At 42.2% G+C, this 14,475-nt stretch overlaps 1 protein-coding gene across 1 annotated transcript in view; it reads left to right on the top strand.

Moving 5' to 3' along the window:
• LOC148518857 (alpha-2-macroglobulin-like protein 1) overlaps window positions 1-14,475 on the top strand; it is a 241,494-nt gene that overhangs the window by 161,356 nt on the left and 65,663 nt on the right. The window contains exons 20-21 of the mRNA XM_088476941.1: window positions 762-888; window positions 9,637-9,758. Of these exons, the coding sequence (XP_088333067.1) occupies window positions 762-888; window positions 9,637-9,758 (249 nt within the window). The remainder of the gene's footprint in view (window positions 1-761; window positions 889-9,636; window positions 9,759-14,475) is intronic.

The raw sequence follows: 14,475 nt of genomic DNA, 5'->3' as shown, positions 1-14,475 counted from the left end.
AATCACTCCTCCCTAACCCCCCCCACACACATCAGGTACAGGCAGGGGAGACTACTGCCGAGCTCAGTGGGAGCAGCCTCCCAGGATGCACTGCAGCCCAGCACACAGCAGCATGTGGTGGGTTTGGGGAGAGAGGCTACTGAAAGATAAGAAGGGGGGGAGGTGGACACAGGCCCATCCAACAAGCCCAAGCCCAGGTAAACACAATCTTTTCCCTAATTGTGTACACTGCTCTTTTATTTGCAGGTAATTTATGGTACCAGTTCATTCACACAGGGCCGTAACTCGCGGTGCGCGAGTGGTGCCATCACCCAGGATGCAGGGCCCTGGGCATGGCACTGTTGCTGCTGCTGCCACAGTTCCTGTATCCTGATAGAAGGGTTCCTGCAATGGCTCCCTGCAGCCAGTATTGCTTTGGAAGCTTGCAGGTTGTACAACCTCCGGGAGTGCCCTGAGGGCACCATGTCCGTACTTCCCGTTGCTGGTGGCCCTGCTCCATCAGCACATCGTCATGATGTCATGTGCTCAGGGGGTGGGGGTGCCCTCTTACAGCACTGTATCCAAATGCTTAATTATGTCACAAAAGTTTTATACAGAAGATAAACTAAGCATTACTAAATGATTCTGATGATTTGTTAAAAGAATCTCATCATCATCTAGGTAGCATAATTACTAGTGCATTAAAAATGAACATCAAAAAATCTTAAAAAAAATATTTTAAAGTCTTGTTTGTTTGCTTTGTTATATTTTTATCTTCACAGGTACAAATCACCCTCCAATCTACCCAAGAGTTAGAGCAGACACCATGTGCAGACTGTCAGTATAGCAGCTGCTTGTGTGCCGATGAGAGCAAAACCTTCTCCTGGAGCCTGAAAGCTTCTAAGCTGGGTACGATGTGATCCTGTAACCCATGGTTGGCGCTATCATAGTCTTTGCTGCTGCTGTAGCAACTTTGGCTATAACCAAGAAAAGAGCAATTTCCTGGTTGTTTCAATATACTATACTTTATCACACCTTACCTTTGAAAAAAACTAATTATTACTCAGCAGGTTTAGAAAAAAAAACTCAAAACTGTTCAGTATTTTACTCTAAAGTGCACACATTGGGTCTGATTCAGATGTGGATGCAATGGCAATATTTACGCAGCTAAGAAATTATTGTCTGACTGTGCAGGCATTGTGGCCCCACTGTGCCCATCCCAAGATACATTAGCAATGACTCTCGCAGTGAGAATTTTTTGCAAAGTTATTGACATTCAGGGACTGTCTGGGGGCGTTTACAGAGCACGGCTGTAAAAAAGCAGGTGATCATGGCCCTTTTCAGGGTGTTTCTGCATACTAATTCAACCACGTAGGCAGAAAACATGGCAACAGTGTCTCAATTCCTGCAGCAATTCTACGTGACCATGGGATTACTCAGATGGTCGATTATCAAAAGATCTGCAACCAATGCTGCACATTTGCATGCACAGGCTTAGATTTGCAAAAATGCTGGTGGGTTTCCCAATACATTTCCAGGCGGCTGTATGCATTAACATTTATTAGCACAGCATCTGCTTATAAGATCACAGCTGCAACTGTCTTAGCATATACATCTGAATAAGGCCCAATGTTCTGTCATTGGAGTATGCTGTTGCTGGACGATCACTAACCTATAACACGCATGTATTTGTAATCCATAATTGTAAATAGCAGTAAGCTTAGCATCTAATGCTGTTCTTTACTGATTCAAGAGAACAATAGCTTTGGCTTTCAAATGATAAGAAACAATAAACACATTTCTACTTGCAATATATCCCAATTATCTTCATCACTGCACAGTAGCAATAACTCAGATCCAAAGTGCTCTTTGACTCAGCTCAGCATTCACACAAAATGGCTGTCATTCTTTACACTGACAAAATCAGGCACTGTTTCTCTAGTAGCTCAAACAAGAACAATATCTGTTTACTCAAACTCAGAGTTTTGCACAAGCCAGGATTACACAGTACTTGAAATATAGCATATATCAGGATCTGTCAAGTAATTCTCAGTATCTCTCATACACTATCACAATAGCTCTGTAACAGTTCTCAGTAGCTATCAAACAGTAGTGACATCTCCGTTTTACAGCTTTTATACTCACTCACAGCCTCCATGGATCTCACCTGTGTCTCCACAGTGCTGACACACTGTCTCTGGCTCTCAGTCAGCATTTCTGCAGCGGTCACTCAGTGCACCACCAGCGGGTATTCAGTGGCTCTGTCACCTGACCACTTCAGCGATAATGCTTTGCCCAGTATCTTGTCCCACACAGGAGACCTGCGGCAGCTCACCCCACTCTGCACTTCACTCCTTGGCATCTTCCAGTCTCAATTGTGTATGTGTAACCACAACCAGACTGTCCTGTTGCTGACTTGTCTCAGTTTTGGCATGTAAGGACTTCACCTTGTAGTGGCCTCCTATATTACACTGTCTTTTGGCTACTGTCAGAGTCAATGGTATCACACATGTTTACAAATAGGCAATAAACACACAGAGATACAGTAGAGGGGCCTCTGGCTGTCAATATTTCTCAAACTGCATGCATTTTAAGTTATCTGAAACAAAACAGAAAAGAAATATGACCATGCTTGTTTAAACCATATTGTACATGGTAACAGCTCCATGGCAGTATTAATGCCATACTGTACAACATCATTTCACAAACTCTGTCATTACAGTCCAGGTTTTTAGAATATCCATGCTTGACTCCTGATGGTTAAACATGGTTATCCTTAAAACCTGGACTGTAATGGCTCAAACATGGATATCCTTAAAACCTGGACTGTAATGGCAGAGTTTGGGAACCTCTGTTATATAAGTATACAAAACAGAAAGACTTTTGCATTACACTAACACTAATGTACTGTAAATCTCTGTGTATCTAGCAAATAAATACATAGGGCTTTTGTTTATATTTTAAACAAAACATTTAAGGGTCTTTTCAGCAATAGTGATGATGTTGCCCAGAATATTATTGGGCAACATTGTCACGATTTTTTATCAATTATAGATATTTATGGCCCCTATTCAGCAATATATTTAGCAGGGACACTGGTTGCGGTAACACGCTGTTCCTGCGATGTCACAGAAGGGATTGTTTTCGGTTTCCAAACACAATCCGTTCTGTTTGTTCCTCTGTGCATGCTCAGTCATGCGCTCAGGAACAGTTTCCGTCCTGGCTTCCCGGTGACCGCGGAGGGGTAAGTACAGCTCCAGCCTGCCGAAATTGATTGGTATGTGTAAACAGGCTGTATACTAGCCTGTATACATGTATATTTATGTGCTTTTATATTTAAAATGTATATATATATTTTAAATATAATAGCACATAAATATACATGTATACAGGTTAGTATAAAGCCTGTATACACTTGTCAATCAATTTAGGCAGGTTTAAAAGGCTCTAATTGGCCTTAGCTGCCGGTTATCACCGTGAAGCACAGATGGAGACTGGGCGGGCTTACCAGATGCTGCAGGGACTTATGGGAAAATTTCCCTCTGTCCCTGCAGTTTTCGGGAGATTTAAGGCATTTTCTTCATATAACGCCATTCTGAAATGGCGTTATATAAAGTAATGATTTATCGAGTGATTTAACACTTTTTGCTATGCTGAATAGCAAAAAGCATTAAAGCCCTGTAGAGATCAATGGCTGATCCCTACAGTGTGGTATTCAGCGAGATGGGAATTAGTGGAGAAGATAATTGCGTTATCTTCTCCATTATCCCATTGCTGAATAGGGGATTTACATAAAATATACAGAAATCATAGTTTCCGTATTATTATGTAAAAAAAATCAATGCTGAATAGACCCCTTAAGCTTGTAGTCCGTCATCCAAGGACCACAACTTGCCTTTAAATTTCAGTTAAATGCACTCACTTTGTGTTATTTGTCTGGCCAGATTATAAGAAGGAGCCATATTCAACACATCTTTAGGTGGTAAAACTTAATTCTTAATAGATCGTTCAAATCAAAGAATCATTATATAAATAGGAACACAATATTTGAAATCATAGGTTCTCAAACTCCAGTCTCCTCACAGAGGGGAATTCAATATGAAACGTAAACTTCGCTGTCGAAGTGTACGTTTCATATTGGAGCTTTTACCTGGGATAAAGTATCGGGCGCGCACCCGCTTATCCCCGTATTCAATATGAAACTAATGAAAACGGAACCTGGCGAAGTGGGATTTGCGTAAAGTTATGAAATTTTCCTTAAAAAAATTGTAGGACCCCCCAAAGTTGTAAAAACATGGGGGATCACTATGGGTACCCCCGTTTTAGCCTGTAAATGAAAGTCGGGGATTTAAATAGCCGCAGCAGGTGTTTTTTTCCCGACATTTTTTTAAGTGGTCCCATCAAATTTGGGGTACATGAAAATGGGTAATAGCATATTTTTATGTCCCTAAAGTAAGTTTTTAAAAATTCTGCAACTATGAACCTGCCGCTAATAGCCTATTCTAGAATACACCTGCCGCATACTTTCAGAATAGCCCTGAACCTATTTCCCTATTTTTAAACACTTTTTTTCCCATTTTTTTTTTCACCCCAATTTTTAAATTAATTTTTTGGGGTGTCCCTATTTTTTTTAAAACTTTTTTTGACACAGTTATTTTTAAAATGTTATTCCCAGGGGTACAGGCTATTTTTTTTAAGCCTGCACCCCTAATCCCCAATTCTGCACTTTTTTTCACCACCTATTCAGTGGTGAAAAGTTATCTCTGTTTTTTTTCAAAGACTTTTAGAACCTGCGAAAAGTCTTTGAAATTGAATACAGTGTAAAACTAAAACCTGTGATAATGACGTCATAGGTGCGATATTAACGCAAAAACTACGTTTTTGCTCCCATATTGAATACCCCTAACAGAATCAAAAGTCAAATAATTAGCTCCACCTGTGGATATTTTAAAATGTGTCAGTGAGTTAAGAATACACCTGTGCTACTGCTGTGTGACCTGGAAAACAAAAACTGTGAAGTCCTGAGGACCAAGTTTTAGAACCTATGAATTTAAATATGTAATATTGGGACAACTTTAAACTAACTAACATTTAGTAAATATAGTACAATTCAAGTTTTATTAGATGAACAAAATAAAATGTAAAAAGTATTACGGAGACAAAATTAGTAAATTGGGATATCTTAATTAATTAATGAAAGAAGCACCAATTCTTGAAAACTTGTTACACTAGACATTCCAACATCCACATGCTTCCATCATTGATTGTTTTTAAATACTGCATGGCCCCAATTAACAAAATACAATTATTGTCCTCTTTAATTAATTTAATAAAAAATGTCCCCCTTATATTTATAGAATATTATGTTAATTAAATAAACTGTATTCTTATTTTAATAGTTAGGGCCGTATTCAATTTGGAGCAAAAACCCGTGACATAATTTTTGCCGATTTCATTTTTCCCTCGTATTTAATTTTAGCATGTTTTCGCCGGTGTGAAAACGCAATGCAATGTAATAGGCTAAAAAGTTTCGCTTTTGAATACCCAGCTGAAAAAAGTGCAGAATTGGGGTTTTGGGGTGCAGAGGTGCGGAACCACTCTGTACCCTTTGTGCGCTCCACTTGACGCAAACTGCGTCAAAAAATGCTTAAAAAAACCCACAAAGGACACCCCAGAAAAGCACTTTGAAAATGTGGGCGAAAAAAGTGGGGGTACAACTTCAAAAACTAGCAAAATAGCCTTTCGGGGGGTCTGCAAGTATGGGGGAGGTTTTTTTTTTATTGCAGGTGCTTGGGTTTTTTGGTGCACTTTAAAGCTTCAATTTAGTGATTTTGAACTATGCTTGCACCCAATTTCTAGTACCCCAAATTTGATGGGACCACTTATTTTTCCACCCAAAAATTGTAAACTGCTATTCTTCACCACTTTCTCAAAGACACAAAAAAGCAGCTATTGAGACCATTTAAACACCCCAAATACCTTTAGCAGGGCTATTCGGGGGTACCCATAGTCATCCCCAATGTCAGAGCATTTTTGGGGGGCTGATTTCCCCAAAAATGAATTTTTTTTTCACTCATTTCATTTTCGCCAGGTGGGACGCACGCGATAACTTTTCGACTGCAGAAACCTCCGATGACGGCGAAAAGTCCAGCCTCAGACTTTTCACTCCAAATTGAAAACGGGCCTTAAGCTGCATACACACACAACGATTTTTTTAATGATTATCGTTAAACGATATCGTTTAACGATAATTGATGGCAAAAATCGTTCACTTTCTGAGTCAAACGATGAACGATTATCGTTCATGCGCGTTCACGTTTGTAGTTTGTCGTTTGTAGTTTGTCGTTCAGGCAGACTTGTCAACTCAACGATTTTCATTAAGGGAATATGCAAAAATCGTTTGTAGTTCATAAAAATCGTTCATGACATTTAGTAAATGAACAACTTTAGTAAACGATTTTAGTAAATTTTTTCAAGGGAAAAAATCATTTACTCAAATCGTTCATTAAAAAAATTGTTGTGTGTGTATGCAGCTTTAGTATTAAATTGTATCCAATAATAAATTTGTTAAATAATTCCCCCCATAAATATATTTAATTGTTTTTCTCCTTAACAAGGCATTAATTAATTACACTTTAATATATAAATATATGTGTGTGAATATGGTCCTTAAGCTTCTGGCTGGACAGAACAGTTTTATGAAGGTTTGAGCCAAAGGCTGACATTTCAAGACATTTTGAAAATTCCTGCACATGAGCAGAGATTTGTGTTTTAAGGGCCTGATTCAGAAATGGGCGGAAAGGTGAGATTATGCACACAAGTGAGCGATTGTTTGCAATTGTGTAGGCTTATAAGCCCCACTGCATGTGCGCAGCGATCGATCTGCGATCACGGACGCACATAGGAATCCATCGTAGACTGAGTGACATGTCAGCATTCGGGGGTGGTCACAGGAGTTGGTCAGTCGTTTAAAAACCATTACATGTGCGTGCATAAATTAGCAACTGCGAGTGCATACAAAGCTCTGCATGTCTGAAGAGCTCCTAAGGCTGTGGCGGGTCAGTCAGGCCGCAAAGGCAAGATGGCCACCGATGTCCGGCGACGTTACCGATATTTACTCTGGTAGGTGTGTTCGCACACAGTTAAAAAGGCAGCAGTGGGCGTCTTTATGCTCAGGTGATCTTTGCAGATTTTAGCAGATTTTCATTGCTGCGTTGCGTGCAAAATTACATCTTTGATTGCATAATTACATCTTTGATTGCATTAGCGGTTATGTCTAAATCAGGCCCTTAGCCTCCAAACAACTAAGTATTACACCCGATGGTTTGGAGGCCAAATTGCAATATTTTTCGAATGAGTTTGAACATGCCGCCAAAATCATATTTGTATTAAAAGGAGATAATGGGATCATGTATTTAATTTCAGATTAGAGAAGTGCGCCGACCCCTGTATTTTGGTTTTGGATTAAAATAACATTTTAAAAAATCGATTAAAAACAGCTAAAATGTCCGAATCCAAAAAACAAGATTGTTTTTTAAATCCGAGCTCTGAACTGCCAACAGATCTGAACCGGGACATGGTTCTACTCAGATCCTCTAAATTCGGGTGTGTGTTTGGATGTCAGAAATCCGGAGCCGCACCTCTGTCTTAGGCTGGTCAGAGACATTGGGCCTGATTCAGGGCCGCTCGTTCGTTCCGAGCGATGTTAGCCCAACAGCGCATGCGTATGGATCGTTACACGCATGCGCTAACCAGTCAGTGCGGCCGAAATTCATGTGCTCGCAAAACAGCGAATGCCTGCTATTTTGAGTGACAGAAAGAGGCGTATGTGGGTGGTAACAGGGGAAGGTGCTTGAAAATGGGGAGTGGAAATCAGAACGCAGGCGTGCTTAAAGTTCAATACGGGCGTTTTATGGGTGTGCATATTTAAAACAGCAGCGTCATTGACCACATCACTGGGTTATTTTATAGTCAGAACTGCTCGGAAAATTGTGGTAGCAAACACCAACCCCAAGAATAGCGAGCAGTTCATACCCTTGTCGATGTACTCGATTAATCTAATAAATAGCGGACATGATGTAGGATGCGAGCGGCCAGGGGGCGTATTTTTCCAAAAAAACGAAAGCAAGTTTTGTTCGCTCGTTCAGACATAGAGGCGTGACCAGACCGCAAACAGCGAACGGTTCATTTGGAATAGCCACCCCTTGTTTTAGAACGAACGACCGCAAATAGCGAGTGGCTCTGAATGAGGGCCATTGTATTTCCAACTCACTGTTTTAATTGTTTATTCAGATTAAGGATTCTGGGCGGAATTCAATTCTTTCTAGCCGCTAGCGCGCTCGACGGAGCTATTCAATTCTTGCTCCTGTTGGGCATGATCAGCTGCCAGCGCTACATTTCAGCTCACAGCCCCTGGGGGATGAGAGCTGAAATGTGCGAAAAGTGACATGTTTGGGCACCCAAACATCACTTTTCGCGATCGCACCCAGCACTTTGGTCGGGTTTAGCTGCTTTACGCGGCTAAACCTGACCTCTATGGGCGCGATCAGAGCGAACATCATGGACAATTGTATAGCGGGGGATTTAGGGTTAAGCACCCCCCCCCCGGGAAAGGTTAAGGTTAAGCAAGGGGAAGGGGGGGATAGGTTCAGGCACTAGGGGGGAGGTTAGGGTTAGGCACCCTCCTGGGAGGGTTAGGTTTAGGGTGCGGGGAGGGGGTATTAGGTTTAGGCACTAACAGGGGAAAGTTAGGGTTAGGTACTAGGAGGGGAGGTTAGGGTTAGGCACCCCTAAGGGAGGGTTAGGAGGGGGGAGAGGGGTAGGGATAGTATACTTACCTGAGAGGATTTTCACCCATCGGGCTGCCAGCATTGGGATTTCAACCGCCGGGCTGACGTCCGGCGGTCATTCATACTGATTCCCTATGGGTGTGTTATGGCAGGTGTATCACTGAAGTGGTTGCAAACTCAGATAATAGCTCACATTGGAGGCCATACTCGGACAGAGAATCCACACCTAACAAGGAGACAGTGCAAGTATCAATAGTTGTGTATAAAGATGGACCAAACATGATTTCAGAGTCTCAAAATGGGCATCTCAGCCCTTGCTAATACTAGCATTAGTATAATGTTACAGGCGTGTCTAAGGTAACACACTAATGTGATCAGAGCAGTGTGCGACTCAGAATCAGACACTGAATGTTATAATATCAGATTATTGACAGCTGTAATAAATATCTCACCTACAGGATATTCTTACCTATGCTCCCGGAAGATGCTACCGATTTTGTGCGCAATTCCACAGAATTGTCGCCAACTTCCTAGTTGAGTGGGCAGGATAGGAAGATAATACCCAGAATTACGGGTCTGTAGAGAGGGGGTGGGGATAAATGTTGTGTACTGTGATTTTTAGACCCATCTCTTCCCCACGTATCTATGATTTTCTGGCATTTGCATGACAGGGGTGGGACCTAATGATGTAAAAATCCAAGCCCCCACCCCAAAGTGTTCAGGTGCACCTTCGCTCCGGGCTTCTCCCAGGGAGAAGAAAATTGATAAATTAGGTGAATATGCTACAAGGATAGGATGTTTTTTTTTTTTAATATACAGTACACCATTATATTAACTTTACATATTTTCTCAATTGCACCCTATGCAGGAGAGGTAAATGTCACAGTGAGGACTGAGGCTCTGGACACAAAAGAGTTTTGCCAAAATGAGATAACTGTTGTCCCTCAGCAAGGCAGCACCGACACAGTCATTAAGCCCTTACTTGTGCAGGTCAGTACGCAATGTTTATGTTCTAATTTCATCTAGTGGCTCCATGCACCAGTTATTGCCAAAATACAAAGTTTATGCAATATTACAATAAAGAAAGTTGGAATTGTTATTATTATTATTATTATTATTATTATTATTATTATTATTATTATTATTATTATTTAGCATTTGAAGCAACTAGCACAAAAAATAATTAACAGTATTTAAAACTTAAAGAAACAGTCCCATGATAAAATGAGGTGTGTTTGTTAACATAATTATCTGGCAGGCTATAAAAACAATCTTTGTATTTACCCTTTAATTGTTTTTCAGTCTGCTCAGCTTTTATACAGTTATGCGACTACCATGGCAACCACAGTCACACAGCATATTATGTAGTGAGCAGAAAAGCTTTGGGGCACCCTTATGTGCTCTGTTTTCACTATTACATCTTCCCACTTATTCTCCCCATCTGCCTCTCCATGATGCACAGTGAGCTGTGAGCATTTATCTGAGTAGCAAACTATTTGACATGCTCTCCTCCATCTCCCCTTTACCATCACATGCTGTTACTCTGTTGCAGTTTGATTCCCCTCCAGAGAGACATTAAACTTGTAGGTGTATAGCTAAGAAAATTGAATATCAGATGAATGATTAAAGAGTATTTAGGGGGAGATTTATCAAAACTCGGAGAGAGATAAAGTCACAACCAATCAACTTCTGTCATTATTCAAACACAACCTGTGAACTGGCAGACACTGATTGGTTGGTACTTTATCTCTCCAAATTTTGATTAATCTCGCTCTTAATTTCCTATTTAAAATTAAAAAGTTTTCTTTTCTAGATGTACGAGTATTTGTATTTTATTTAAAAGTATAACTAAAGCTGGGTACACACACAAACATTTTCTGTCCATCCATCCAACTAGTTGATTGGTTGGAATGAAAATCTGGTAACGTATGGGAGTAAATGATGATCAGCAATTTGCTCCTAAATGCCAGAAAACAGATGAAAATGGTCGTCAGACAAGTTTGTTAAATGTTTGATCTAAACAATTTGTTCTAACAACAGTTTTTGTCCATTTTCCGGCGTTTGGGAGCAAATTGCTGATTGTCATTTACTCCCATACCTTACCAGACTTTCATTCCAACCAATCAACTAGTTGGATGAAAATATGTTTCTACTTTGAAATGTATAGTCTAGGTAAGATGGAATCTGCTCAGAAAAACAGAAAGGGGAATATCCTCTAGATATCCTCCAGCACACTAAATTGTACCTGCAACAATTAGAGATGAGCGGTTCGGATTCTGTGGAATCCGAACTGCTCCGAACATAGGGGATCCGAGTCCACCCAAACGCTGTTCGGGTGTTCCCCGCCTGACTCGGATCCCCGTTCGGGGCTGAAAGGCGGCCGCCTGATGTCGGATTGTCGCTAGAATATCCGACATCAGGGCTCCTATTGTGTAGGGCAGACCGCTGTGATATCGGTCTGCCCTACACAGAACAAACACACAGCCGCCAGCGGCAGCTGTGTGTTTGTTACAGCAGCCAAAGAGAGTCACACAGACTCTCATTGGCTGCTGCATGGAGGTAGCCGGCTGGAGCTCAGCTCCGTCTTGCGGCTCCCTCCTCGGCGTTTGGATGCAGAGCGGACGGCGCGTGAGCAGGGATTCAGGTAAGTTTTACATTTTTTTTATGTGTGTATGGGCCGGGGGCGCTACTGGGGGTCACAACTACTGGGGGGCATACTACTGGGGGGGTCTGCTACTTGGGGGGGCATACTACTGGGGGGGCATACTACTGGGGGGCACAACTGGGGTGTCTGCTACTTGGGGGAGCATACTACTGGGGGGCCATTCTACTGGGGGGCCTGCTCCTAGGGGGCCATTCTACTGGGGGAGCCATACTACTGGGGGCATACTACTGGGGGGGCCATACTACTGGGGGGGACTTCTACTGGGTGGGCCTGCTACTGGGGGCCATACTACTGGGGGGCCATACTACTGGGGGGTTCTGCTACTTGGGGGGGCATACTACTGGGGGGGCCTGCTACTGGGGGGCATAATACTGGGTGCCTGCTACTGGGGGGCATAATACTAGGAGGTTGCTACTGGGGGGGCCTGCTACTGGGAGGCCTCTACTGGGGGGCCTACTACTGGGGGCCATACTCCTGGGGCCATACTACTTGGGGGCCATACTACTTGGGGGGCCATACTACTGGGGGGCCATACTACTGGGGGGGCATACTACTGGGGGGCATACTACTGTGGGCATTGTGTAAAAGGGGCACTACTGTGGGCATTGTGTAAAAGGGGCACTACTGTGTGTGGTAACATAAATAAGAGACACTACTTTATGGTGTAATGTGAATCAGGGGCACTATGTGCAGTGTAATGTGAATAAGATTGTGCACTGTGACTCCTTGGGCCGTAGCCTACTTTGTAAACAAATACTGTGATTCTGCTGGCCGTACCCCACTGGGTGGGTGCACTACTTTTCATTTCTGCCACTGCTGTGTGGCAATGTGCCATAGATGTGCTTTATACTGTGGTGTCTGTGTCGTTGTGCCACTGCTCTGTCACTTAGTAACCAGTCAGCTCACTGCAACCTTTGGCAAATAATGTTGAAAACAATATTATAAGCTGTGAGGTGTTCTAAATTGACTGGAAATTAATGTTATTGAGGTTAATAATACTCTAGGAAGAAAAAAAATACCAATTTATGTGATTTTAGCTATTTTTGTCAATTTTTGTAAAAAAATCCAAATCCAAATCCAAATCCAAAGCCAGTCACCGCAGTTTGGCAAATCCAAATCCAAATCCAAAACCGGACGACGAATTAGAACCAAATCCAAATCCGGCAAAAATGGTCAGGCGCACATCCCTAGCAACAATATATGTATACTACAGAAATACATCCAAATTGAGAGCCAACTTACCTGGTAGTCACCCCTGGGAACTCCAACCAGCACTACAAGAGCCAGCATGCCCTCCAAATGCTGGTTCATTCATGCCACTCAAAACAGCAAACATAAAATGGGAGCTGCTCAAATCAATTTGGCAATACTCTTCAGGTGTATGAAAAGGAGGGGTCATACTAAACAGAAAGGGGAGTATCCCCTAAATATCCTCCAGCAAGCTAAATTGTACCTGCAACAATACGTATGTGCCTGCAACAATAAGTATGTGCCTTTATCATGAGGCCTTACAACAGATAATTACATGGCCCAGAGTGGGCACTGTTTTCATGCAGAGTAGGGACTGCCAGTATCAGAGAAGCCATGAAGTGGCCTAGCATCTTACCATGTACTTATAAATGCATGCAACAAATATCTCTGAATTTCTATTACCATATAGTTTTCATGTATTGTTGCAGTTACAATTTAGCGTGCTGGAGGATATCTAGGGGATACTCCCCTTTCTATCTTTCTGTTTAGTATGACCCCTCCTTTTCATGCACCTGAAGAGTATTGCCAAATTGATTTGAGCAGATTCCATTTTATGCTTGCTAAGATGGAATCTGTTACCTAGGACACGTGAGATACAAATTCCAGCACATGCCTAGAGTATATACAAAAACATATTTAGAATGAATCCCTTCTATCTAGAGATGAGCGGGTCTGGTTTTCCAAGTACCGGACCCACCAGTACATTACAATTCCGAGTCGGATCCGATTCTGGCTCAGGTTTTCCCGCCTAACTCAGAATCCAAAACGAGGCAAAACGTCATCATCCAGCTGTTGGATTCTCGCGGGTTTTGGATTCTATAAAGGTCTTGGTGATCGGCGCTATTTTCACTCTAGCTATGGAGAGTGTACAGAACAGACGTGCTCTGTTCTTCTCTGTTGTTGAAGTGCAGTGTTGCGGCTGTTCAAGGGTGCAGTGTTTTGTTGGACTGGGGCTTCAGTATATAACGTGTAGGGTGCTGCTGTGTCACTATTGTCCTGTCAAACAAGGGGCTTTGTTATTCACTGTTATTCAAGGGTGCAGTGTTGTAGTTGTTCAAGGATACAGTGTTGTCGGGCTGGGGCTGCAGTACATAAAGTGGGGGTTGCTGCTGTGTCACTGCTGTCCTGTCAAACAAGGGGCTAGGGCTGCAGTTCATAAAGGGTTGCTGTGTCAACCAGGAGTGCTTTGCCAATCCAGGGGTGCTCTTCTCCAATGTAAAAAAATAAATAAAAGTTAAAATGAATAATTATCATTCTACAAAAAAAAATTTCTTCTACGCTATTATTGTTCGGTGACACTGCTGGCCAGACCACATGTATTTGTGACTCTGCAGGTGTTTTCCATAAAGGGGTGCTGTGTTGTTCATCAAGGGGTTTCTGCCTCATCCAGGGGGTGCTCTTCTCCAGTGTAAAAAAACGTTAAATAATTAAGCATTGCACAAAAAATGAATTTTTATTTTTTTTCAAATTTTTTTCGTGTGTGCTAGCTACACAATTTTTGTTCGGAAACACTGCCAGCCAGACCGCAGTTCATTATCCACATATTGTGACACTATAAGTTGTAGCGCAGTGTGTTATTCTAATTTATAAAAGATATTGTGACACTGGGCCTGATTCAGAGCCGCTCGCTCTGAATCAGGGCCGGGCTTTTTTTTTTTGGAGCGGCCTCTTGGTAGGGTCTCGCCCATCGAAAGCCCCAGAGAGCTTTCGGTTCTAACAGTGGAGAGCCGGAAGTTCTCCACTGACATCACTTGTGATGTCAGTGGGGCCGCCCCCAAATGGCAGGCGTTC

Source organism: Taudactylus pleione, unplaced genomic scaffold, assembly GCF_031769625.1.
Source record: "Taudactylus pleione unplaced genomic scaffold, aTauple2 ptg000198l, whole genome shotgun sequence".
In the NCBI taxonomy this organism is placed as follows: domain Eukaryota; kingdom Metazoa; phylum Chordata; class Amphibia; order Anura; family Myobatrachidae; genus Taudactylus; species Taudactylus pleione.
Note: the sequence above shows the minus strand (reverse complement) of the source record. Positions and strands in the feature narration are given on the sequence as shown.